This window comes from Hermetia illucens, chromosome 6 (genome assembly GCF_905115235.1).
Source record: "Hermetia illucens chromosome 6, iHerIll2.2.curated.20191125, whole genome shotgun sequence".
Lineage (NCBI taxonomy): Eukaryota > Metazoa > Arthropoda > Insecta > Diptera > Stratiomyidae > Hermetia > Hermetia illucens.
The window spans coordinates 76,141,551-76,165,265 of record NC_051854.1 but is presented as its reverse complement, the minus strand read 5'-3'; the positions used below and the strand labels follow the sequence as shown (position 1 = coordinate 76,165,265).

The 23,715-nt window shown below is 43.6% G+C and overlaps 1 protein-coding gene across 1 annotated transcript in view; it reads right to left on the bottom strand.

The window, feature by feature from the left end:
• Window positions 1–23,715, bottom strand: part of LOC119659971 (monocarboxylate transporter 10) — a 66,388-nt gene that overhangs the window by 3,710 nt on the left and 38,963 nt on the right. The window contains exons 2-3 of the mRNA XM_038068333.1: window positions 8,545–9,678; window positions 8,391–8,471 (exon numbers count right to left, since the gene is read on the bottom strand). Of these exons, the coding sequence (XP_037924261.1) occupies window positions 8,391–8,471; window positions 8,545–9,678 (1,215 nt within the window). The remainder of the gene's footprint in view (window positions 1–8,390; window positions 8,472–8,544; window positions 9,679–23,715) is intronic.

The window sequence follows — 23,715 nt, the reverse complement described above, 5'->3', positions numbered from 1 at the left end:
CTAATTTTTAAAACTGATGTCTTCCTCGACACTTACAATGGCTTGCGTTCTTGGCATAAGGAACGCTTGTAATAAGTAGGGCAATATGGACTCTTCTATAAGCTAAAGGGTCTTGCCCTTCACTTCCATTCGCGCCCACAGAATCTTTCAATATGCCGATGACCTTATGAATCCATATGTTTTCCCTCTCAACAATGAACCAAGCTATCTAACTTGGCGTCACTATAAACTCAAAATCGTGCAAACGGCGCCTTCGAATCATTGTACCCCCCTAGTCCGCTTTCATAAGCCTACTCCACCAAGAGTCAAGATTTTGTGCTATATGCAATTATTCGACTTTTAACCATTTTTGGTTTCATCTTCTGGATCGATACCTCTCCTTATCATAAGGGAAGGCCAGTCTTCAAGGAAAGGCAAGTCCTCCTCCACTGTACTGGCAAATTCAAAAAGGATGATGGTACGAAGTACATATCCAACCAGATACTCTACGAAATCTCCGAACACCACGCATCGATGTTTTCCCAACAGAAGACTCGGTAAAATTCCTTGAGAAGTGTCTAACATACCCTAACCCCTAAGTTGCCCACTGTCTGGCAATTGAGATGATCATGGAGCACCTCCTTCGCACTAACCCTTTCCCATAAATACTTCATTCTTATAGAAGTGATAACCGTTTTTTTTGAAAGGAAAGGTGGAGTAGGCGTCTACACAGGTCCCCACTCCTAAGTTCAATATAATCGGCCTCCCAAACAAAACGACGTACCTGTTCATAATCCACTTTCCCTTCCCAATCCCTTCTTTTACCCTTATACTCAGTGCATTACAGTAACTTTAAGAACGTGCAAAAGGGGGTGTAAATTTTTTTCACCGAATACAGTCATGTGGGGTATCAAATGAAAGGTCTCAATTAATACTTTATCTCAGTTTTGGCATTTAATGCAGAAGGAAGGATGGTGGCGACTGAAAAGCGGTAATATCTTTCACGGGTCCGTTCACAGAACCTATTCAACTGGCGAAAAACACGCTTAGACTCCGAAATACCCTTTATACCCATGTTAGGTACTAATGGGACAAGTGTCCATTCAAATGTTTTTATAAAAGAAATACACGGAACCTTTCGTACCTGAAGCCTCCAGATTCTGATTTCCCGATTTGTTTCTTTCAATTTCCAAAAGTGCATTCCTGTTTGGGACTATAGGGATACCACCCTCGAGATTAAAACAAATAGATGAGCTGGCTTCAACGAACATACTACCTAGTTAAGAGTGATCATTGGGTGATCTGAATGCCAAGGTGGGCTATGACAACCCTTGGTAGTGCATGTAATCGAGAAGCATAGTCTTGGTGACCGTAACAACAACAGTGAAAGATTTGTAGACTTATGCAGCTTTAACCATTTCGTCATCGGCGACACACTGTTAAGTGCAGTGCCTGCTCCAAAGTCCGTTATGTTTCGGCTGATCGGCAACAAACATTGAAGCAGGTCCACCATATTGGGATAAGTAGTAGATTTAGGGGTTACCTTCTGAATGTGCGTAATAATAAAGGTACTACCATCGGCTACGGAAAAGTCTAACATATGATAGACGTTTAACTTCCATGTGTGATGCTATTGTATCGGGCGAGGGAGCGTGGGCCTCCAAAATTCAAAAAGGACCGTGTGTTACTGCGTAAGCGGCACAAACTTGAAACAACCTGACCGAAAATATTGATGAGCACTACATCAAAAGTGTTTTTGCCTCTGTTGCAGATTGAGTTTACCGTTTATGTTCCAAAAGGACGTGCAGCTCCTGCTGTCTCCGCAGAGTTGTTACTTCCAATCATTCGTAAATTCTAGGAATCTGTGATCTTAAAATTTCGAAGAAACATACTCTTCTCGAGTGCGACAACTGGAGGGACATTTGCATGCTTCCTGCCTCCACGTAGATATCAGCTAAAATCATCCTAGAAAGCATTAATGAACACCTCAAAAGCTTCATCAACAGGAAGCAGACTGATTTCTGTTCTGCATCCTTCCGAACCGATTATATCAACAAACTCCGGCTCATTGTAGATGACCAATCCACCTGCTCTTCATCGATTTCAAGAAAGTTTTCGACAGCGTGAACAGTGTGTGTATCTGAAATGTTCTACGAAGGAGGGGTATTCCGGGAGAAACTAATAGATATTATCAGACGATATATTATTGTGCAGAACGTCAAAGTAAAGTCTCTACTAAGCTAAGTCCGTCAGTCCTGCGTTTTGTTGTCGATACCTTTTCGTCTTGTTATTGGTGATGTTCTTCATGTAGCCCTATCAAGGAGCAAGGAAAGGATTTTGTACTGAAATTTCATGTAGTGCATCAGAAACAACAACAAAACCGAGAACCTTAGTGAGTGTGACTGATCATCGCAACGGAAACTTACGCTCGAAATATTAACAGTGCTAAATTCGCCTTCGCTCTTTTGCCTAAATGCAATGCAACTATCTCAACACTAACATCAAGTTGAGGCTGTTCCGCGCCAGAGTTCTGTCTGGAACATGGACAATGTCCTCCACTATCACTCACGGGGTACAAGCTTTTGTCAACTCATATATGCATATATGCGTTGTCAATAACTTATAAAGAATTTCGTCGGCGTACAGATCAGATACCCACAGATATGTTGATTAGAAAACGGAAGTAACGGTTGATAGGGCACATTAGGGAAAGGTGGCAACTCCACTGCGGGTCAGCCCACTATCCGAAAATGACAGAAAAGTCCTAGAACTACGCGGCGTAGAACGGTGTAAGAATGCAAGTTTCTGGGAATACCGTGGAGCCAGCTGGAGCATATTGGGTTTATGGCAACCATATAAAAGTAGTAATTAAAGAGGTTCTGGAGCCGCTCAACAAGGCAGCGAAGGAAAATGGTCTAAAAATAAAGCAAAAAAGTCGGAAAACCGCAAGCTTGACGCTTGAGGAGCATAACGCTGTTCTCCATTGGCTGATAGCATTGACTCGAGATATTTAAATTGCTCAGTTCTGTTAGCGGCAGTGACCTGACCACAACTGAGCGATTTAAATATCACGGGTCAATGCTATCAGCCAATGGAAAACAACGTAATGAAATTGCTTCACGCATTAACGCAACCTGGATAAAGTGGCGTTCCACTGGTGTTCTTTGTGATCGACGTATCAACGAACGTTTCAAATCTAAAATTTACTCACTATGGTTCTGAGTGTTGGCCAACTATAAAAGACAATGAACGGCGGCTTGCGGTAATTGAGACGAAAATGTTGCATTGGCCTGGTGGCGTGACACGTTTTGATTACATCTGAAATGAGGATATCCGCGATCAATATGGGATTACACGCATCGTAGAGGAACTCCGCGGAAGGCGTCTTCGATGCTATGGTCACGTAATTCGCGTTAACGAGAATTCACTTACCAAGATTGATCTGAACATCGAAGTCAATGGTAAGCAACCAAAAGATCGGCCGAAGTCATTGCCCTCTAGATTTTAGAAAGCGATTTACATAAATCATTTGATGGAAAGCCCTGCATTGATAATAGTCAACCTCATACGCTTCGCGCTCTGAGTTATTATTAGCAAATGCCATGAATTTAACCGACACCAGATATAAAAAGGGCTGGGGAGAAATAGATTCTTTATGAATGGAATTTTAATATTTCACTCGAATGTCAATTATTCTCGTTAATTATGACGTCATCATATTATTTGTATGGCTTAGGATGCTGTTAAGTCGCACGAAATTGAAGTTTAAACTGCTATAACTTTGACCATAATAGTTGGATTTGTATCCGGTGAAATTTTTTTTAAATCCCCCCTTTGCATGTATGGGGAACTCCCTTTAAACTCCACCTAAATTTATGTCACTCGCTGTATGCGTGGGATTTCATAGTTCCCATCTGTTCACCAAATTTCGTTCGAATCGGTTTAGCCGTTTTGGAGAAAAGTGCGTGTGACAGATAGACAAAGAGACAGCGAGAGTTGTGTTCTCTGCAGGGATCGTGGCGCATCTGGCGAAAGCGTCGCACACACTGCGGGCTCGGGACGGTGTCCAATCTTCAGGGCGGAATTGGAGAGGGCTAGGGTGCGAACGCCATGATCAGCATTTTGCAAATTAACATGCACCGGAGTGCAACCGCTCACCAGTTGCTAGCACAGTTCGCTGCGGAAGTAAATGCTGATCTAGTGCTGATTAGCGAGCAATACCGAAACAAGGACCCGTCCTCATGGTATCTCGACTTATCGGGCACCGCTGCCATCTGGGTTCGGGACGACGTTCGACTTCGTGTTCTTGCCGAAGGCCGGAGGGACGGATTTGTCTGGATCCGGTGTTTAGGGATAACGTTTTTTAGCGTTTACCTGACGCCGAATGAGTCGATTCCGGACTTTCAGCGCCGGCTTGATGCTCTGAAGGACGCCGTTTCGAGCACGGAGGGACGAATCCTGGTTGGCGGTGATTTTAATGCCAGGGCTCTTGAATGGGGCATGCCTCAATCAGACTCCAGAGGGAAACGGATTCTTAAAATGGCGGCGAGAACCGGGCTCGTAATTTGAAACACCGGATCCACGCCAACATTTCGGCGCCCAGATTGTGAAGGAAGCATTCCCGACATCACTTTTGCGTCGGAATCTTTGGCATCATCGGTGGACGGGTGGCGAGTCCTAGAAGACTTCTCGGCAAGTGATCATCAGTACATTGCGTTCGAAGTGTTTGACGCTACTTGCCGGCGAGCACCAACACGACGTTCCCCCTGCGTGTGGAATGTCGCGAAGGTGAATATCGGAAGGTTCGTCGAAGCTCTTGGAGCAGGTAGGACCGCGCTGGGGGGCACTCCGGGGGGTGGTGGTGTCGCAGCTGACACCGTCGTAAATTCAGTGATAAATCTGATAACGACGGCGTGTGAGGCTTCCATGCCCTGGAGAGGCCCCAGGCGCGACAAGCCTTCTATGTACTGGTGGACGGCGGAAATTGCCGACCTACGGAAGGAGTGTCATAAGCTCCGCCGTTTGGCACAACGTTTGTACACCAACGAGGAGGCATGTGCCATAAAAGCACAATATAGATCAGGAAAAAGGAGACTCCGCAGCGCTATAAATAAAAGCAAAGCTCGCGGCTGGCAAAATATTGTTAACGAGGTGAATGATGACCCGTGGGGACTTAGCTATAAGCTTGTCACTCGGAAAATCGGGGCTCTGCGGAAGCCCTGCATATTGAGCACCGACCAGATGGACCGCATTGTGCGGGCATTGTTCCCCAGACACCCTGTACGGGTTGATGTAAACAGCGCAGAAAGCGTCGTGGATTGCCCCCTTTTCACAATGGGAGAACTCGAAGAAGCGGTTCTCACTATGAAAAACAGGAAGGTGCCAGGTCCTGATGGCATCCCGGCGGAAGTTTACAAACTGGTGTTCCGCCAACGGCCAGAATTGCTGCTCGAAGCGTTCAACGCGTGCTTGAAGGAGGGCATTTTTCCTTGTCGCTGGAAAGTGGCCAGACTCGCGTTGATCAGTAAGGGTAAAAGTAGACCCGGAGCTCCCGTCTGCATACCGACCGCTGTGTATGCTTGACATGGCCGGAAAAGTGCTCGAGAAGCTCATCAGAGGTAGACTCGCTGAAGCGATCCGTGCTGCCGGGGACTTATCCGCAAGGCAGTTCGGGTTTAGAACAGGGAAATCTACAGTGGATGCTGTTATGGAGGTAGATGCGTTTAATCGAGCCGGGGCACACAGCCGCCGATCTCGACGCATAGTGCTCCTCATAACGCTTGATGTCAGAAATGCCTTCAATTCCGTAAGATGGACAGATATGCTAGGCACACTAGAGAACTCCTTTCACGTGCCAAGCTATCTCTTGCGGATATTCAGGGATTATCTGAAAGACCGCTCCCTGTTCTATGAGACGCTAGAGGGCCAGAGGAGGATGGAAATCACGTCGAGAGTAGCGCAGGGATCCATCCTAGGGCCGGACCTCTGGAACGCTTCCTACGATAGTCTGCTGAGACTCGATATGCCTGAAGAGTCGCGCCTGGTCGGTTATGCAGACGACGTTGCGGCACTTGTTGCCGGACGCACTGTTGAACAGGCGCAAAGCAGACTTGGCATATTGATGCGATGGGTAAGCGGATGGATGACTGCTCACGGTTTCAACCTTGCGCTGGAAAAAACCGAAGTAGTCATCCTGACCAGAAGGAGAATCCCGACCTTGCGTCCCATATCGATCGGCGAGTTGACTATAGAGTCAAAACCAGTGATTAAATACCTTGGTTTAATGCTCGACTCGAAGATGAGCTTCTTCGAGCAAATCAAAGCAGCCGCGGACAGGGCTGCAGCAGGAGTCGCGGCCTTGAGTCGGCTAATGGCGAATGTCGGCGGCCCTATATCAACTTGGAGACGTCTCCTCATGGGAGCAACGCAGTCCGTCCTTCTCTATGGTGCGGAGGTATGGGCTGATGCCCTTGACAAGGAGGTGCATCGTAAACGCCTGGCTCAAGTGCAGAGGCGGGGAGCTTTGCGAGTGGCGTCTGCTTATCGCACCGTCTCCGAACCGGCTGTGATGGTGATTGCGGGAGTGATCCCCGTTGCCCTCCTTGTCAAGGAGCGCAAAGCTATCTACCGCCGTAAGAGCGAAAACTTAAGAGAAGTGGTTGCCCGTGAAGAACGTCAACGCACCCTTAACGAGTGGCAACTTTCTTGGCAAAATGAGCCAAGGGGCAAGTGGACCGCGCGGCTCATCGACAAATTAGGCCCGTGGTTGAACAGAAAGCACGGTGAGATTGATTATTTCCTTACCCAACTTCTAAGTGGGCATGGAGGTTTTCAGTCTTATCTGCACAGGGTTGGGAAGGCGCGATCTCCTGATTGTGTGTTCTGCAATAGAGTGGCGGATGACGCTGAACACACCTTTTTCTCTTGCGAGAGGTGCAGACACAGGGGAGCTCTCTCCAGACAACATTGTCAGAGAGATGCTGAAGACCGCTGGCAGCTGGAATCGTATTGCGCATTATGTTCGGGCTTTTCTTACTACGAAGAAGATTGAACTCGACCGGCAGAGGTATCGGACGGTAAGGGGTTCCCTGAACTAACAACTCCCAGCCTCTCCTCCCCTCCCGTTGGTGAAAGGAATTCCCTGACTTGAAGGCTCCCAAAGCCGGGAGAGCGGGAGGGCTAGCCCGAAGTAATGTGTCAAACGGTTCCACGCTAGTTCTCTGATGACAGGGAGGTGTTTAGTTGGTAGTCCGCCAGCGTGCTGTTGCGGGAGTCCAACACTCTGTGCGTAAACGCATTCACCTACCCTACTCCCAAAAAAAAAAAAAAAAAGAGACAGTGAATCGATTTTAATAAGGGTTTGTTTTACACAAAACCTTAAAAAGAACAAAGTTGTGAAAAAAGCTAAAATGAACACACCAATCAAACAAAAATGAGAACAGACAAGAACGATATGGACGAAATCGGAAGATGAATTATGCTTGCAATCGAAGCATTCTACATACCTCGTATTACCTTATTTCAGTTCACAGCAGGTAAAACATTGATTCAGCGACCCATGAAGAGACCACTCAAAAGCAAGGTGAAAGCTTGACAACTACCTAGGAAACCCCAGTATAGATGAGTCGGCTCCACCAATTGAAGAAGTAGTCGCTCGATCACGAAGAATGGAGACGAGGACTTCGAGAGACCAAGAACTAACTTTACACTGTACCATTTCGACGAAAAGGCAAATTCTTGAAGGAGGGCAAAAGGACTCATGGGTTAGCTAGTGATAGCCAAACAACAACGAAAATTGAAGAAAAGGTCATAATGTCCCCTTGGGCTAAAAATATGAGGGTGACTTTTTTCAATGTAGAACGTCATTATTGAACTAATCCGCTTGGAATTATCTGGTTCAACAACTACAAGCTGAAAAGAATTTTAGCATTGAGACGCTACAATATCTATACGTAGCGTTCACAATTTTACAATATCAAATTTATGCATCCTTAGCCAAGGAAATTTATGGTACATGAACGAAAAAGCTACTTTCAGGTTATCATCCTACGCATCTACATTTAAACATCAAAATTAGCCCAATAAAAAGCTCGTCTATATCAAAAACTAGAAACTAAAATTGCCATATCCACAATACACACCACAAACTAACAAAATTCTTACCACAAACTTATCCTCAAAGGACTAAATTAGTAAAAGCATATTAAATACAAGCAAGCGAAAGTTTCGCATACAATACTCATAGGAGAAATGTTAGCATTACACTACAACGAAAAACTAAAATCACTAAAATATTGAGTATAAATATCGACGTTCAGTTGGTAAGGATGAAGGATAATTTAGCACACAGCGATCCGTCACCAAAGTCGACATACTGCAAGTTTTAAGCAAAGCAGTTCTAGCGGAAATACCTGTTGTGGCCAATGAAGCTTTCCTTGTATCATTCACAGAATGCGTGAAACCATTGGTCTGGTGATGGTCTAATTTGCCCTCTTGAAGAAAAAAGAATTGTTTTTAGATAAATCGAAATATTTGTGATTGGAAAAGTAAAAAAAAAATCTTTACCTAAATCCCAAGCAGTTTTCGTAAGTGGTTCGTTTCTTTCATTGACTTCAGCGATATCCCGGACAGCATTTTCATCACGTATACATCGCATCATGAACATCATTGTGGCTCCGATTAATGGTGGAATTCCAGCCAATACAAAAGGCGTTGTATAAGAGCCTGTGAGATCGAACAGCTTTCCAGCTATTGGAGGACCAACTGTGAGTGGAATCGAGCTCATTCCCAATAGAAATCCAATAGCCTGCGTTGCTCCTCTTGGTCCACACAACTCATAGGCGATTGGTCCCAGTAGCGATATAAAGCATCCATCAAAAAGTCCCATAATTAGGGCAAAGATGATCAAGAGAACATAGGAATTAGTTGCAGGAAGGAGCATAGTCAGTGTTCCAATGAATACTAAGGCTATTTGCTGTAGGAAAATTCGATTCACTCCAGGCAGATCAGCTATTATTCCGAACAACAAACGACCAATTCCTGATGAAATGCCAATACATGCAACTGGTAGATTCTCATTCGAATCCTCAAATGATGTCTGTATGAACTTCACCATGTGCACATATGGAACGAAGTATCCAAAAAGCGCTATAGGCACTGACAGAGCCCATATTACATATCTCTTCCTCTTCCAAATGTCTACGTTTATCATAGTCCTCATGAATGTATTCAACTCCGATCGTCCTGGCTTCCTTGCCACTGGTTGCGGTGGTGGATGGAGTGGCTTATAAACAAACGCGCATACAATCACGAAGCACAAAATCCCTGCCATGCAGAGCAATGTCACCCTTAAGCCATGAAATTTGACCAAGTAATCCAGTGCAGCAGGTAGGATAGCCGTGAAAACACTTGACCCAGCCGTTACAAATCCGCTCACCTTTCCCAAGTATTTCTTAAAATAATGTCCCAAGATTGCTAGGGTCGGTGTATAGGCTAATGCAGCTCCCAAACCGAACATAACTCCATAGGTGAGGTAGAGTGCTTCAATACTTTCAGTGCAATATGATGAGATGAACATTCCACCAGCGGATAGAAGTCCACCAAATAAAGTTGTTCGTCGTAAGCCAATCTTATCCGTAAGGACACCAGCTATTGGCGATAGTAGGAATGTTGTACCAATGGTAAGAGATCCAACCAAAGCTGCAAAAAAACGCAAGTGTTAAAAATTTCCAAGTCTTATTAATTTATCAAATTTTTTCAGAAAAATAGGCAAAATGAAATGTGTCTAAATTTAATTTAGTAAAAAGGAAACAAATCGAAAACTGGAGGCTCAACGCTCGAGGTATGAAAGGTTTCATGAATCTTTTATGTAAGAATATGGTGGTTCCATTTGTTCAAGACTGTTCAGTTGACTGATATTCTATGTGCTCAAAATAGATACTATAACTTTGTTAATAATAATTGAATTTCCATGAAATTTTCTACTAGGATGCTATATGTAGTGGTCTACCCTATGATCCAAAAGCACAGGAGACTTTTAATTTAAAGGAATCACGAATTGCAAAACCCATTATTTTCCGTTTTCTTAAAGTTAATACCATCTTAACTGATATAGATATCAATATTTCAACACCAATGTATATATCAATATATAGCCTCGAAGAAAATCATTTTCCCGGCTTGTGGAAAGAGGCTCTCATCATCCCCATACACAAAGGTGGCAATAGTACGCTTGCCGAGAATTACCGTCCCATTTCCCTCCCCACCTCCTGTTCCAAAATCCTGGAAAGATATGTCAGCGACTGGTTGTCCGCCCGCTTTGGCCATCACATAGTAAAAGAGCAACACGGCTTTGTTAAGTGGAGGTCCACTGCCGCCAACCTGATTGAGTTTACCAACTTTTTCGCCGAATGTCTAAATTCTCGGCAAGAAGTACATACCATTTACACTGATTTCGCTAAACCCTTCGACACTGTAAATCACGACTGTGTTTCCCTTTAATCTAACCTGGACACTCTGGTTCGTTGGTGCTCGACTAACGGTTTAGCGCTAAACGTCAGAAAGTGTCACTCTATATGCTACTCCCTCAAATCCTCACCCACTTTCTTTCTCTTTCTCCTACTCTCTTCACGCACATTCCTTATCCTGCTTAAATTCAACTGAAGACCTCGGCGTCACTTTCAACAATGAGTTCCGCTTTGACACCCATTGCCTCGAAGTCACCAATCCAGCAGCAAAATTGTCAGGTTTTATACTTCGCTTCTCCTCTGATTTTGACTCCTTAGCTCTCTTCAACTCCCTCGTGAGGAATACTCTCGAGTACTGCTCCGAATTTAAGGGGAAGCCCCCATATATGCAAAACGGGTGTGTACATTTCTTTTTCATCAAATATAGTCATCTGGGGTATCAAATGAAAGGTCTCGGTTAGTACTTTCCGAAGCTGGTCTTAGTTTTGCCATTTGTTGGAACGGCGGGGAGTTCGGGGGGTCGAAAGTGATCATTTATTTAACAGGGCCATTCTCAGAAACCGCCTAATAGAAAAATCTGAAAAAAATCAAGAGGCTGCCATTATATGGTGGCTATAGAGCTTGACCCTACCAAGTTTGGTGAACATTGCACTATTACTATTAAAGTTATAATAGATCAAAGTTGTCACTTCTTTAGAAATTCAAGATTTTGAATGTCAATTTCACCCGAAAGTGGATATTCCCACATAATGTATGCGTATATTACGTGTTACGTACTAATGAGGCAAATTCACATTCAAACGTCTTTATACGGGAAATACATAAAACCTGTCATACCTGAAGCGATCAGCTTCCGGTTTCCCGACTTGTTTAAACTTTCCTCGGGTGTGATAGACTGCTCCGCCGCTAACGACATCACCTGCCGTCTTGCGTCTTATAACACACGGAACGCAGACATTTTCAACGTGCCCTTCGCAGAGCCCGAACTCTACTTTCATTCCCCGATTCCTAGGTTTGGCGAAATTACAACGCACAACAGCTTGGTCCTTATAACTTCTCTATTTTAAGTAGTTTTAAACGTAGGATAAGATTTTTGCTTTCTCCTCCTCCTGAGGACAATAAATAATTGGAGTTTGCTCTGTTTGTTCTCCGTTAAATTGAAAAAAAATAAATAAATAATTAGTATCTACCTGACGTCTGTTTACATCAATCAAATGTTTACCGTTTATTGCATGTTAATATGGATAGTTTTGTTGAGCAAAGAGGTTACTCTCGAGCATACGAACGGTATAAAAGTCTTAAGAGGGGTAGACGATTTGCCTCGTTCCGGATGTCCCACCACATGAAACACCCACAAAAACGTCAAAAAAGTAAAAAAGTATCTAGTATACCATACCAGGTCATCCCAGTTTCGATCGCCTTTTTGTTCTTTATTATGTTTGTGCGTGAAAGGTAGGAGAGAAGAATAGGCTCTGAGCACTCAGCCCGACCTATTGTACTCCACTCCCCCGTTTAACGAAATATCCCAGATACGTTTATATATCGCAGGATTTTCGTTCACGGATGGGATGCTACTGAACTGAAACACATCAGTACCAAAGATCTGAAGTTTTCGACAAGATAAACTTTGCAGTATGCTTATTAGGTTCTGACAAGAGAAGTTAGGTGTGTCTGGCAACATTTAGGTTCTACCACCTGTCATTATGGGAGGCTTTTACCCAGTTTTTGAAGACAGCCTTAGCCAATGTTACCGAAACTCGAATTGTTGGTTCCGCTCTTGGCATGGGGGAAATTTAACCCCCTATCGATAAGGCATCCGGGATTTCATTTTCCCCTACACCAGAGAGAGCAGTTACTTAGAGTAGTTCCACGGTACTGAATCGTGAAGTAGAGTTCAATCGATTTCTATATTCCTGAAAGATTTTGAGGTGATCAAAGGACAGCGCAGTTGGCTACCTCTACAAATTGCAATGGACCTGCCCTGTAACCGCTCGTCAATCATCCAGGTTGCCACCCTTAGGATCGTCTACCCTTCAGCTTGAAGAATCGTTGCATATTGTTCCAAAGGAAAAGTCCACTTTTCGTTTTTACTCGAGAGGTAGACTCTTGCTCCTGTTCTGCTTTTGAGCCATCGGTCTTCGTATATATCGCATTTCTGTGGGACCACCCAGTCCTCCTCTTCAGGATAGCCTCAAATTTTTTACCCAACAGATGTATGGGGATCCAATAATTAGAAGGTATTATAAGAACTGGATTCAGTTCTCCCAATAACTCTTCCAATGCTTCGTGCCCCCCATGTCCATTGTTTCCCCATAGATCTAATCGAATTAGTCTATGAGGTGATCTCATTGCAGTGCTCTAAATAAACAAATCCAAGTTCTGCAAATTTAGTAATGCATTCATAGCTACGCCGGATGACGTGCTCATGGCACCGGTCAAACCCAGACAGAGAGTTCTTTGCAGTGTAGTTTACAGCGAAAACAATTTTATGGCGCCTTAAGCCACCCCTCACCAACATAGATCCACATTACCACCTGAGGCCGGTGTTCCCGTATCGAGGTGCAGGTCCGTATGTACAACCCACAGGCTGTGAGAATTCTTTTCATTTTTACCTCTACATATTTCTTCCAAAGAAGCTTTTTACCTAGAATGACTCGGACGGATATTTCATTTCTTCAGAGATGTGCAGGGTTGTACTCCTCATTTCTGGGCGTTCCATCCAGTTTTCTATTTCTTGTAAATGAGCGGAGTTTTATTTGGCTTTACTGAAAGTCCATGCCTGACGCCCAAAGTGTCAATCAAATCAACAGCACGTTGTTTAATTCTATACACCGTTCCTAAATCCCGATCAGAAGCTAGCACAGCCACGTCAGTAGCATAGGCTTGAGTGTGTATTGACAAATTTTGAATTTCGCATAGTATTGAATCGGTCAACATATTCCACAGAAGTGACGCGAGCACATCTCCTTGGGGGCAGCCTTTTGTCGCTTCCGTTGTTAGGTAGGGATCGGCACCCACTTCAACACACAGCAAGCTCTGTGTTAGCATAACATAAAGGCACTTAATTAAAATATCATCGACACCATGCGCCCAGCAGGCATAACAAAGCTTTTGGAGCGGCGTTGCGCACAGTCAAACGACCCTTCAATGTACACGAACACTCCCATCGCGTACTACCCTTTTAGATTTGCATCTAGATAGATTTGCAAAACCAAAAGATGAAGAACAGACTCACAGGACTTTCCACTTGACAAGCAGGTTGGTTTTCATTTGGTGGGTGTAACGTTAGCGCTTCCTTACGAATGTGATGCTCAACCAGTCTCTCCAGATCCTTTAGCAAGAATGATGTCAAGTTGATCTGCCTGAACTTCTTTGAGCTACAAGAGTCATTTTCCTCAGGTTTCGGTATGAAGGCTACCTTAAACTTCTGCCAAGAAATAGCCACTTAGCCCAAAGTAAGACATGCTAAGAAATATTCCTTAGCAGCCGCCCTCTATCCTTCTTTAGTATTACTGGATAAACGCCATCCATGCCAGGTGCTTTAAAGTGTTCAAAGGACAGTATGGAAACTCTCACTTTTCATTGGTAACAAGCACTCTCACAATTTTCCAATTCCCCCTGCAGCACTTATGTGTTGAAAGCGTTGTAAGAACCGTCAACTCTCGCCATTCCTCTTCTCCCCGAATGGTGTACTTCTAAGAGTGTCTGTACCAATTCCAGTCTGGAGTTCGTGGAAGTACCATCCGGTTTTCTAAGACCAACTTAGCTGACTCATCCATTTTAAGGACTATACACAGCCTTAAGTATTTCTTTCACCTCACGTCCTCACAGACGCTCTAAAGGAGTCTCATTTCGAACACTTAACGAGCCACTGTGGGTTCAGGAAGTTTAACCAGTCTCCATTCTTATCGCTTTTACAAATAAAATTCAGAAGTCGTCTGATTGATTTTCCGTTCCACCAAGGAACCGTTTCACCGTTTTTGCCTTGAGAAATAGGACAAGAGTCTTCAATTCACCTTCAAAGGAGTTCTTAGTTGCCTAAGAGGCTGCACTTCATTGCTAAGAAGTTCATTGGACTATGTCCCATTCATTTCCCTAGGATTCTGCCTTTGTATTAAAGATCATCTGAGAGTGAGATTTCGTCTAGCACCCGCAAGTGTATAATCAACTCTAAGACCCTTGAAGTGGAGATTGTTAAGTCACTTATTTCACTTCTTCTCAGTCTTACGAATGTAATTGCGCACCCGACGATTGGAAACCAGCTGAAGTAACGAAATAAAATAACTTCTCACCTCTGGCATTAGCCAAACAAATGTGTTGAGAGTTCGCATCGCAATCTATTAGGCATTCGAGGCCACTTAATTCTGTATCCAGATCTGTACCAGATCTCTTCGTTCTTGCGTCGGTGGAGGACGCAAAAATCATAGGGTAGTAAGCCGAAGCAACTATGATGTTTTTTCTCTCGCTATTAATCTGGTATTGTAAGATAACTGTAACTAGGTCCTAGGAACAGAACTATCTTAGCATGGTTGCCTCTAAATGTCTTGACATCAGGACCCCAGCTCTCAGTCTTATGGATCCTTCATCGTAAAAAATTCTAGCCTCCCTAACTGGTTCAATACCAATCGAACACCTGGCTCTTGCACCACAAAAATAAAAAGGGTGTTCCTGCAGCTGCAGTAGATATGAGGAGGCTTTGGCATGCTGAAGATTAATTCGATCAATATTTACGTGTTTGGACATAAGCTTAGTCTAATGTGTAATTGAAAACAGTAAAAAGGTATGCCACGACCACATGTTACCACTAGTCACTCGATCCCCTCAAGTTTGACTTCTTTGGGAATAGTTGTAATTGGAGGTGCAGCAGTGCCCATGTCCTTAGGCATAAAGGGTCACGCAGGGCTTTCTTCTGTTTTCCATTTAACACCTTTCTTTGTTTATGTTGTCTGGCTTGCGTAGATCCGATCACATAAACTGGCATCAAGTCAGTTCTATTCACGTCTTTAGCTTCTCTTTCTTCCGCTTGTAACTAACAATAAGGATTTACTCTGTAGTCCTTCCGCCAGTGAGAGCCCCCTTATGAGGGTTCCACAACTGTATGCACTATCCTCCGCACGCACTTCCATTGTAGCTGAAACCCTTCACGTTTGTAGGTTGGTCCTTTGTGGAATTCATAAACCTTACCCTCCAGTGTCCGAAGTCCATGTCCGGGTTTCGTTCACCCAGCATCCGGATGATATCCTCTGCCTTCCTCCGAGGGTCAGGTGAACAACATCCGACATGTTCTGTCTTCCGCAGCTTCATCAACGCACAGGATCTTACGGCGGTAAGTACCGAGCAGATCGCTTTCAATGCCAATGATCATGCCGGTTCTATTGGAGTCAGTCGCGTATTTTCTCGAGATTTAATTGCAGAGACTAGAAAAATATCATCTGCATAGGGATGTTGTTGGGCGGGAGTCCCAATTCGAATTCTGCTCTTTTAATAGCATTAGACTTAAGGCTTAATACAAATTCCTCTGACAATAGATGTGTTAGCAGTGTGTACCGGATGACCGTTTGTGATATGCAATCATACGCTTTGTCTAGATCTACCATAGAAAGGTAACGAAGATATGGCAATATTTCGTACGGCATTTCTCCATGACCCACCACGGGTCTTGCGTTGCATATGGGCACAGTTCTTGAAAGATCCCGATTGGTTGACGATGATTTAACGAGTATCATGAATGCAATTGCCAAGGATGCATTCGAAAATTTTTATGGAAAGGGGATAACAACCGAATTAGGCAGGAACTTGAACAATCAGCCGTCAAAGTGAAAACCTCTATTTTTAGTCTTTTTTAGCAGCAGCATCTAGTCCTAGCAGCAGAAACTTACCAACCAACAACATCATACCGCACTAGTCAAACGGGAAGAATAAAAATAGGAGACTACAAGTTTGAGACCGTTGATAACTTCTCCTATCTAGGATCGAAAATCACAACCGATAACAGCTACGATGATGATATCCGCGCACGGTTGTTGTCAGCCAACAGAGCCTACTTCGGCTTACAAAAACTGTTCCGCTTGAAACGTCTCACCATAGGGGGAAAACTCTTACTGTACAAGACAATGATCTTGTCAGTCCTCATGTATTCCTCGGAGACTTGGGTTCTTAGCAAGAAAAATTGCGAAGCCTTGGCCGTGTTCGAGAGAGAAAAATCCTCCGAAGGATTTTTGGCCCCCTACATGAGGATGGATGATTCCGTAGCCTACATAATGACGAAATCTATTAGCGATACCATGACTGTCAGATTGTGGATAAAATCCGGCTTAATAGGTTACGGTGAGTGGGTCACTTAATCCGTATGGATGAGGACGATCCAGCCCGGAAAGTCTATAAGGATAATATCTATGATAGGAAAAGAAGAAGAGGCAGGCCCTTCCCGCGAAGGCGTAGGTCAGGACGCCAGACAGCTTTTAGGGATATCGAATTGGTGGACCTCGGCGCAAAATCAGGATGTCTGGAGTTCCTTACTAAGGCTGGCCTAGAGCGGATACCGGTTGTTGCGCCGTTGATGATGATGATCTAGTCCTTTGTATTACATGAGCATGTACCATAAACAGGAATAGGTACTACAAACACTGTATCAAGCTGAGCTCTGTGAGCTGGAGTCATAGAAATCAGACAAGGAAGCCAACAGCAATCACCATGCCACGTGTGCAGAAAATGTGTCTCTTCATTATTTTTTTGTTTGGTCCTGAACTCACGTCATTTAGAAGAAAGTTGCCTTCTCTTTTTTAATTTGTAGGGAAATTCAAAAAAATACCAATAATTCATTCATCTGCTTGAATGCCCATGATAAGCAAACTATCGTATGCGGTCAACCGCAGTCACATAAAATCTTTTTAATTGCCCGTTCATTGGCTTTTGTTGCTATAATATTAGCAATAATCTGAGTGGCATTAAGTAAGACTACAGCCGCGATAATATGCGATACCTAACGATAGTCGGAGCCTCTTCACAACTGTTAACTCACTTTATAAATAACATTCGACATAACTTAACAGATACTGTCTTCTAATCATACTCTCCAATAAACGATTTAATTTCCAACCCTATATATAGAAATTTTAATGTCATATTCTATTGAAACTAAAAATACTACTATACTATCTAATGTAACCCCTGCCCATAGTATCAATTTACTGGCAATTGCGTAGTACGTGCGAGCGTAATTCAAATCGTTGATATGTTGCTTGTTTCCAGACTCAAACCATACAACCCTGAAAATATAGTATTACATCAACAAACAATCAGCCACTCACTTATCATTTTAAACAAATTATTTCATTTTCCTAATTTGATTTGATTCGAATTAAATTAAAATGCACCCGTCTGGTTGTCACCTAATCCGATAATTGATGTATCTAGTTTATGTAAGCATGGAGCAACAACAAATTTTTAGAGATGAAGAATTCTTAAGAAACTCAAAACGATTAGATGTGTACGCCACTGTGACTGTTAGGGCTTCAACCACTAGTGAGCTTAGTAAGACGTTTTCAGTATCTAAGTAAATAAACTATAAGTAAAATCTAAGCTGTGTTACGACGGTAAAGGTTCAATTTATATGAGTTTTTCATTCACGTGGTACCTCATTACGACCAAAAAGTGACTGCTTTTTTTGGCCAATCCAGTATATGCAATCTTCCAAAGACATCAGTAGAAACTGCTATTAAACCAGACCCATGCATCCTTCAACTGCTCGCCCCACGGAACTGTCGTTAGATATTACTTCACAAGGCCGGTTAGCAATTATCCTGTCATTCCTATATGACTGTTCACTCGCCTTTTCCTTTCCAATACACTAATTCCTAGCATCTGTCTTCCGACTGAACCATGCGCTCCACCAGAAGATGCACGCTCAGAATAGTGGTCCTCCACGCCACGAACCGACTGCAATACAATATTGCATGATCTGCATCTTCTCCCTCACCTGGGCCGGTTGGGCATATTGGTGAGTCGTCATACCCAAACCTGCGTAGATATTTGCGGTACCCATCGTGACCAGATAGAAACGTGCATTAGCTAGTGATTGCAGGCTCCGTGACAACGATTGACCAACATATGGATGATCGGAACCAACCTATGCGCCCATTGACCTTTTGTTGAGTTATCCCATCGGGTCTGCCATCAGACCATTAAAGGTGACCTTTAATAATAATCGCTCTCAGAGTACATAACCTGTACGAGCGCAATACGCTTCTCCTGATTTCCTTAGTGCTGCAGGCCATAAGGAACGGCATAGACTAAGACTGAGCTAATAACTCGAGATAGCAACACTTTACTGACGTATTTAGGCAGCATTCGCGAGAGTGCTGCCTGCAACAGTGCTTCCTTTTTTCCACGTACTCTACATACACTTTGAATTTGAGTCTATTGTCGTATTTTACTACCTCCTTGCTTCTTATAGTCTGGCTTCTGACTCAAACTTTGAAGTATTCCAGGACCTTCCGGCTTGTTATCAATACGGTTTCTGTTTTATGATCTGCGAGCACTAGTGCAGCAGTTTCCGGCCAACTCATAATCTTCCAGATCGCTTCATTGGCTGCTGCCTTAATCTCGTGAATATTCTTTGCAACTACAACCCTAGCAATATCGTCGGCGAAACCTACTACTTTTACCTCTTCTGGTAAATACAGGCGGAAGAATCCATCATATATGATATTCCACAAGAGTGGACCCAGTACTAACCCCTGAGGGACTCGGGCTGATATACGGTAGTAATTTGTGCCTTTGTCGCTCTCGTACTTTAACTCTCTGTCTGTAAAGTAGCTAGCCACTATGTTTCTCAGGTAGCGTGGAGTGTTCATTCGGATGGAGGACGCTTTGTTCACTGAGTTGAAAGCATTCTTCACGTCCAACGTGACCACTGCGCAGCACTCTTTTGACCACCATCGCCATCTCTCACCTTCTATGGCAGTGGCAGCGGTGTCTACCACCACCTTCATTGCATCGACGGTGGGAGACCTTTCCTCAATCCAAACTGCATATCGGAAAGAACCTTTTATTTTCAGCTGCCTCGCACAATCTGTTGGCAATTATTCCCTCTAGCATCCCCCCTACCTACCTACCATGACCGCAAATTTGCCGATAATAATTACTGCGGACGTCTGCAAACGCTCGCTCAAAAACGTCTGTGCCGTCGGAGCCATAACAAGGTGTTCAATGTCAGGGGCTATAACAAGAGCTGACTACACTGATGGGATCTTTTTCCTCTCTCTCCGGATCATGCACCTTGGCAAAATGGCTCTGGATCTGGAAAGAGAGGCAAGTATAGTTTCACTGAATATAAATACCAACAAAACCAAGGTTCTCAGTGTGACGGGTCTTCGCAATCTCCCTGTCTGCATGAATAGACAGAGTATCGAAGCGGTCGATCAATTTGCATATCTGGGAAAGACGGTTTCTGCCGACGGCGTTACCGAACTGAACACAGCTCAACGCAACACTACATCTGCTTTTGCTGACTTGTCTAAAATCTGAAAAGGCAGTTATCGCAACAACAAGATTAATTTGAGGCTATTCTGTGCTAATATTCTATTACTCAAAGCCCGTAAGCCTTCGTAAAGACTTATGGGCGGAGTATCAACGTAGCACGTAACCTTGTTACTGTTCCGAACAAAAAACTTGATTGGCGCACAGGTAAGTTACCCTTGAACGATGTGATCAGAAAGCGAAAATGGCAAGGGATAGTTCACACATTAAAAAGGGGCGACAATTGCACTGCCGGTTAACCATGCAGTGGGATCCACTCTCCCAAGATGACTGAAGAAGAACATTAGGGGCAGAACAGTACAGGAAAAATGCCTGCGTCACGGAAAGTTCTGGAAGGAGTTAAAGCGCATTTCAGCGGACCAAGTGCGCATTAAGGGGTGAATAGCAACCATATATAGCATATAACTAAAGAGAGAACCTACCGCTGTGTACTGCTTCTAGGACATACTGTTTCAGTAGACTTCCACCGACCAATATGTAGATTTTTATCAACCGCAGCATTGGAAGCGTTGAAATGATTAACAGCGGATTGATTCCATGGTATTAGGTTGTTGCAAATGAAATGGCCGTTTTGGTACTATAATTTGAAAGGACTGAAAAGCTTACAAAAATTTATTTATTTAGTCAAAATAGGTGCCAGTCGATTGAAAATACTTCTCCCAGCGAGATTCAAGAGCATATATGTCAGTTTCGTAGATGTCCAACTGTCGGATGTTGATAAATTCGTCGAAGGCTATTTTGACAACCTCTTCGTTCCTAAATTGTTTTTCAGCCAAAAAATGATCCAAATGCTTAAAAAAGTGGTTGTCGGTTGGCGAAAGGTCCGGTGAATATGGTGATGAGGCACAGTCTCATACTGCAATTCGTTCAACTTTTGAACCGTTGTTCTGGATACATGGGGTCGTGCATTGTCGTGAAGGAATATCACATCATCTCTGTTGACCAATCTCGGCCGTTGAATACTCAATTTTTGGTGCATTTCCTCGAGTTGGGCACAGTATTTCTGTGCATTTCTCGTTTCTCCAGATGCCAAAAAAGAATAGTGCACAACTCCAACTGTAGACCACCAAACAGTCATCATTACCTTCTCCAGATGGAGGCTCGGTTTCGGCATATGTTTCGGTGGCGCACAGCATCTGGCCATTGTGCTGATCGGCGACGATTGTCGTATAATATTCCATTTTCATCACATGTCACTATTCTGTGCAAAAAGGGAGCGCTTCTGTTGCGGGAGAGTAAAGAACTGCAAATTTCCATTGGAAGCGCCATGTTTTGCTCCATAAGGGCATGCGAAACACATTTGTCGAGCTTTTTCACCTTTCCAAGTTGTTGCAAATGCCGGGAAACTGTTGAATAGTGTACGCCCAGTTTCTCTGCAATGTCTCTCACAGATTGAAGCGTGTCGGATTCGACTAGTAAACGAAACTCGTCGTTGTCAGTCAATGGTCCTGGATGTCCACGTGGCTCAATTTTAAGGTTTACGTCGCTTGACCAGAATTTTTCGAATCACCGCCGTGTGGTTCATTCGCTTACCGTATCAGCTCCAAATGCGCTATTAATGCTCCTGGTCGCCTCCGCTGCTTTATGACCGAGTTTGAACTCATACAGAAAAAGCATACGTTCTTGTCTCTTTTCCATCCTTTTTATTCACTGTTATCACAACGATGGTCAAAACTGAAATGACTCCTTGATTAAATGTAGGAGTATTTATGCTTCATTATCCGACACCAACAGCCCCAAATGGTGGTGTTTTGATACAGCAAAATCGCAACTAACTTCACTTGATTGCGAAATCGGCCATTTTATGAGCAACAACCTAATATGTTGTCACATGACAAATCGCTACCAACGAGACCTAATTGCACGCACCTTAGAAGTGCTTGAATGCATGCAATGTGAGGCGTATTCCTTTTCGGATACGACCTCCTTTTTAAATTTTCTTATGGAGTTCTGTCTCCATCTATTTGCCTTTCTGGTAAGCATGTTGCTTGCAATGGAGCGGCAGCCTAGGAATTTTTAATACATTCCTCCTTCCTAGTTGTAGAAAGAAAACAGAAAACTGATAACTCGAGACATTTCTGCGTCTGTATAGACGAGTTTCTTCGGTTTGGTAATAGATACCACCCGCACAGCAAGCCCAGTAACGTTAGTAATAAGTATATGGCAGCTAACTACTGGCCTATACTGATATCGACATCATGGGAAGAACGACCCGAAACGTACAAACTGCCTTCATCCAGATCGAACAGGCGGCAATAGACGTGATATCTTGCTGCACATCAATGAAGGAAAGACAAAGTATATGGTGGCAACGTCAGCACCGAAAACCAACCAACCAACAACATCAAACCGCACTGGTCAAACGGGAAGAATAAAGATAGGAGACTACAACTTTTAGACCGTTGATAATTTCTCCTATCGAAAATCACAACCGATAACAGCTACGACGGTGAAATCCGCGCACGGTTGTTGGCAGCCAACAGAGCCTATTTCAGTTACAAAAACTATGCCGCTCGAAACGTTTGACCATAGGGTCAAAGCTCTTACTGTACAAGACAATGATCTTGCCAGTCCTCATGTATTCCTCGGAAACAAGAAGAATTGCGAACTCTTGGCTGCGTTCGAGAGAAGAATCCTCCGAAGAATTGGCCCCCTACATGAGGATGGACAATTGCCTGAGATGAAGCGATGGCGCAGGTCAGGACGCCAGACAGCTTTTCGGAATGTCGAATTGGTGGACCTCGGCGCAAAACCGGGGTGTCTGGAGTTCCTTATTAAGGCAGGTCTAGACCGGATACCGGTTGTTGCGCCGTTGATGATGATGGTGAAGGTCTTATTGTGTGTTTGTTGGGATATTCGACGGACTGTTCATTGGGAAATGTTACCACCCAACAAAACACTAATAACGTAAGTATACTGTACCCAACTAGAGCGTCTCCTATCAAATGAAAGGTCCCCATTAGTACTTTGCGGCATTTGCATTGGGCAGTTTGAAGGAAATCACACTATTATTAACATACTAGGTTGAAATTATCTTTGTCCTAGATATCACAGAATGCTAATATCCCTTTAAAGTGAAGATACGTCCAAATGGAATAGTCGTGTAACGAACTATTCTCACTTATGAAATAGACAATTCGACATTTCACAGCAACACATCTATGAATGTGTCCTAAGCAAGTGATTTTGATGACCAACCTGTATTTGGTTTCCTCAGGCTAGGACTTATTGCGTTTGTCCATCGCGATATACGTATATTGGCTGATAACGACTATGCGTATACTCTTCGGTAACGTTCTATTTCATATGCTTGAAAGTAGGTAAAAAGGCAGCAAGTAACATAAAATCCAAGATAGAGCTTAGTTCTCAACACCTAAACATATTTACATATCCGACATTGTCGACAGTAATGTTTAGACAAGAAAAGGCCTCAAGTAAAATGTAAAACATCGAAGGCAACGACAGACATAACAATGATCGCTGTTCCCAATCCGCCGTATGGTCTCTTTGGCAGGTCTTAATCAAATTTCCTTGGTGGAGCAGGAAAGTGTTGGCTGTCTATCTTTCTGTATGTCTGTCTGTCAGCCTCTCATACCTACTGACGCGAATAGCTTGGTTTTACGTTGAGATTAAGAGGGTTCCCACGCTTCTTAAAAGGGGTAAGAATATAACAATCTGAGACACCATTAATACTTTGAGGCCTAGACTTACTATAGGTTCATCATTGTTA